The sequence below is a fragment of the Notothenia coriiceps genome, unplaced genomic scaffold (genome assembly GCF_000735185.1).
Source record: "Notothenia coriiceps isolate Sejong01 unplaced genomic scaffold, NC01 NC01_scaffold00021460, whole genome shotgun sequence".
NCBI lineage: Eukaryota > Metazoa > Chordata > Actinopteri > Perciformes > Nototheniidae > Notothenia > Notothenia coriiceps.
The window spans coordinates 1-3377 of NW_011354161.1; the positions used below are offsets into that span (position 1 = coordinate 1).

The 3377-nt window shown below is 41.7% G+C and overlaps 1 protein-coding gene across 1 annotated transcript; it reads left to right on the forward strand.

The window, feature by feature from the left end:
* Window positions 1–584: 584 nt before the first annotated feature.
* On the forward strand, window positions 585–3164 carry LOC104953290 (centriole, cilia and spindle-associated protein-like; the record flags this gene model as incomplete). Its single annotated transcript, XM_010780210.1, has 2 exons — window positions 585–922; window positions 2660–3164. Coding segments are annotated over 2 exons (521 nt in total), but the record flags the coding sequence as incomplete, so codon positions are not given.
* Between the last annotated feature and the right edge of the window lie 213 nt (window positions 3165–3377).

Below are 3377 nucleotides of genomic sequence, written 5' to 3' on the forward strand. Positions count from 1 at the left end.
TTCTTCATCAACATGTGTCCCCTCTTCTTCATGTCTCTTCTACATCAACATGTGTCCCCTCTTCTTCATGTCTCTTCTACATCAACATGTGTCCCCTCTGTGGAAAGAGACTCTGAAAGTTTCAGGAACAAAGATTCTCTCTCTTTTTGTCCTGATCCATTTCTATAAAAACCTGTCTGAAAATGAGCTGATCAGATTTTGGCCACTTTGTGATGTCATAACGATGTTCTGGCTTGTGTAACCATTAGCCAATCAGCAACCAAGGTAACCCCCCCCCCACCTTATCACCTGAATTTGCTCTTAGAGCACCATTGTGTTCTTTGTAACCAAATCTCTCTCAGAGGGGCGTGGGGAGGGGCTCCTTATTTTCATCTAAAGTAACAGACAGAGAATCAGCACTTTGGAAACAGGGCTGAAACAGAGGGGATTATGGGTAATGCTGCAATGATCTGTTTGGTGTTTCAGCCAATCAGAGACAGGTTCTGTATATATCTGAGACCTGTGATATATTGATGACAAACAGCATAATAGGGGACCTTTTAATGTGCTCTGAGGTTGGTAAAACGGTTGCTCTGTATCTTCAGCAGCAGTTGTAGTAAACGGTGTGAATGGATCCAGCTCGTTGTCTCCAGACACCAGCGGCCCCTCAGAGGCGGAGTCCCCGTCAGACCCCGGCCCCGCTGACACCACCTCTTCTGACGGGGGGCCGGTCCTCCCGCCGCCCAGGAGACGCCTCCGCCGCCGCACCCCCCGCTCAGAGACCCCCCACCGGGACAGCTCCCTGGAGGAGAAGCCCGCCGTGCTCAGGAAACCCCCGAGAGCCAAGAGCACGCCGGCCCTCTGCAGCAAGGAGAGCCTGAGAGCGTCCGGAAGACTGGACTGGAGCGAGAGACAGGGGGAGGAACGTAGGGCGAGGAACAACGTGAGTGTTTGTCCATGAAAGCACTGGTTTTCCCAATTTGCACAACACAATAATGACGTAGCACATACATGACAAATACATGATTACAAAGAAAAGCAAACAAAAAGACAAAACACAACAAAAACAGCTGAGTCTCAAACAAACATACATGGAGGTGGTGACAGGAGATTCATGAGGTTCCTTTAACAATAAAAGCCGACAATTCAGGTCCAAGAGAATGTAGTATAAAGTAAGGAACCGGTCAGATTTGGCATGTAAAACATTTGTGAGATATTCCAGGGGACTGAAAGCACTTCCAAACTCTGAGTAACAACGTATTGAACCGAGCTGGAGGATACGGCAACAGGAGGTAACAGGAGCTTCACTTTCTTTATCAGGATGCTCCTAAGCACTAGCACTAGCATTGGCTATTTTCCCCCTGCTCCACACATACAGTCAAACTAGGGCTGTGCAATTAATCGTATTTTAATCTCGATTACGATTTTGGCTTGCAACGATTACGAAAACAACGTAAGGTTCCTTTAACAATAAAAGCCGATAAGACGATTATTATTTATTTTATTTTTTAACAATAAAAGCCGATAAGACGATTATTATTTATTTTATTTTTTAATATTTGTTTTTAATTATTTTAATTATTTATTTTTTACTGTGTTTTCTGTTGAATTATACTTAAAGTTCAAGGTAATCAACTGTTAAAAACATACTGTTCACATTTTCTTTTTCAATAAATTGATGATTTCAAAGTAAATGGATAATCGTTTTTAATAATCGTAATATCAATTATTGACCCACTAATCGTGATTATTTTACACACTATAGCCACATAAACAATAATAAACATAAACTAAAAAAAGACCTCATTTCAAACACGAATTGAAAAGCAACAAAAAATACGGTAAACACGAAACTAGCAATTAAGCAATTCCTCAAGATGTCATAATACACTAGTACAAATTAATATTTATCCATAACAAACAAAACTACTTGATTGAAATTAACTTTATTTTTCAGACACGTCTTTACAAGCAGGAGCTTTCTCATTTCAATATACAGTCGCACGCTATGAGGAATGAAAAGCCTCAAATGACTACATTTACCATCATCACTGATTTGACATACACTTTTAAGGCAGCAGAATTCCCTTAAAGTAAGATTTTGATTGCAGGATTTCTAGTGGAACACGTTTACCATGTTTTACTAATACTTACTTACACTTTGGTTTGAAAAATTTAACAAAAGACATCACGTTAAAGGCCTTCACTGCTGGTTACTGAAGTTAGCTGTAGCCTTGATCTTCAAAGTAACTTCTCTCAGAAGATGTGTTGTTTCCAGTCTTGGTATTACTTGTTTAAAGGGAAATTATTAAATACCGTTACAAGCCTTATTTCAGTTTGTCTCTTAGGCTTACTCCTGTCCTGGTGATGTTCTTGTAAAATGTTATTTCAAAAGAGGAACAACAAAACAGAATGGTAATTGTTTTAGGCGATCGTCACTTGACATTTCTCTGATTTCCCACATCGAATGAAAGACGAAATACATTTTATACAGAAATAAATGTGCTCAGAGTTAGGATGTGAGGTGCCCTGAGTCCAGGTGAGTTTCAGAGCAGCTTCACAGGACACCAGAGAAGTGAAGCTGGGTCACCTGAGACTCTTGCTCTCATTAATAATAAAACTCTGGTGTGCTTTTCGGAAACGTCTCCCCCTCCTCCATCTCTCTGGTTTCTCCCCTCAGAGCCACACGTCTGACGCCTGCGTACAGACCACCCGGCGGGGGTCCGATAAGAAGAACTCGAACCCTGAGCGGCGGCGCGCTCGATCCGCCGACCTGGAGAAGACGAGGCGCTCGCAGCTGAGCGTGGCGGGCGACCGCTGGGTGACGGAGTACATGCGCTGCTTCTCCGCCCGGCTCAGGTAGAAAACAAGACTCTCTGAAAACCACGTTCCCTTTCTGAAGAGCAAGCATCAGACTCTCTGAGCACCATGAGGTCTCAGTGCAGAGGAGTCACTGAGAGAGAAGCTCTGCTGTCAGGGGGAAACACACTGAATTTAGACTGTCATTTCATCGTTAAACACTCACACTCAGAATCTACAGTACATTCAAGATTCAAGGCTTTTATTCTCATGTGTGCTACAGTGTAGATATGACAATGAAACTCTGAGGTCACAGACTGCTCACAATAACACAGATACAATAGTGCAAGTAAATAACATAAAATCGAATATCGTAGAAATAGTGCAGAATAGTCTATATACAAGTAATTGGAATATTGATATATATGAGTTGCAAACAGATGAATGTTATGGATGTTCTTTCATCGTTAAACACTCACACACTCTGAATCTATGGTATATATTGTCCTTTACTTGCAGGTTGTGTAATCTTAAAACTAAAAGATATTGAACAAACTATGAAACATGACGGGCACTAGAGAGTAAACTCTTTGGTTGGG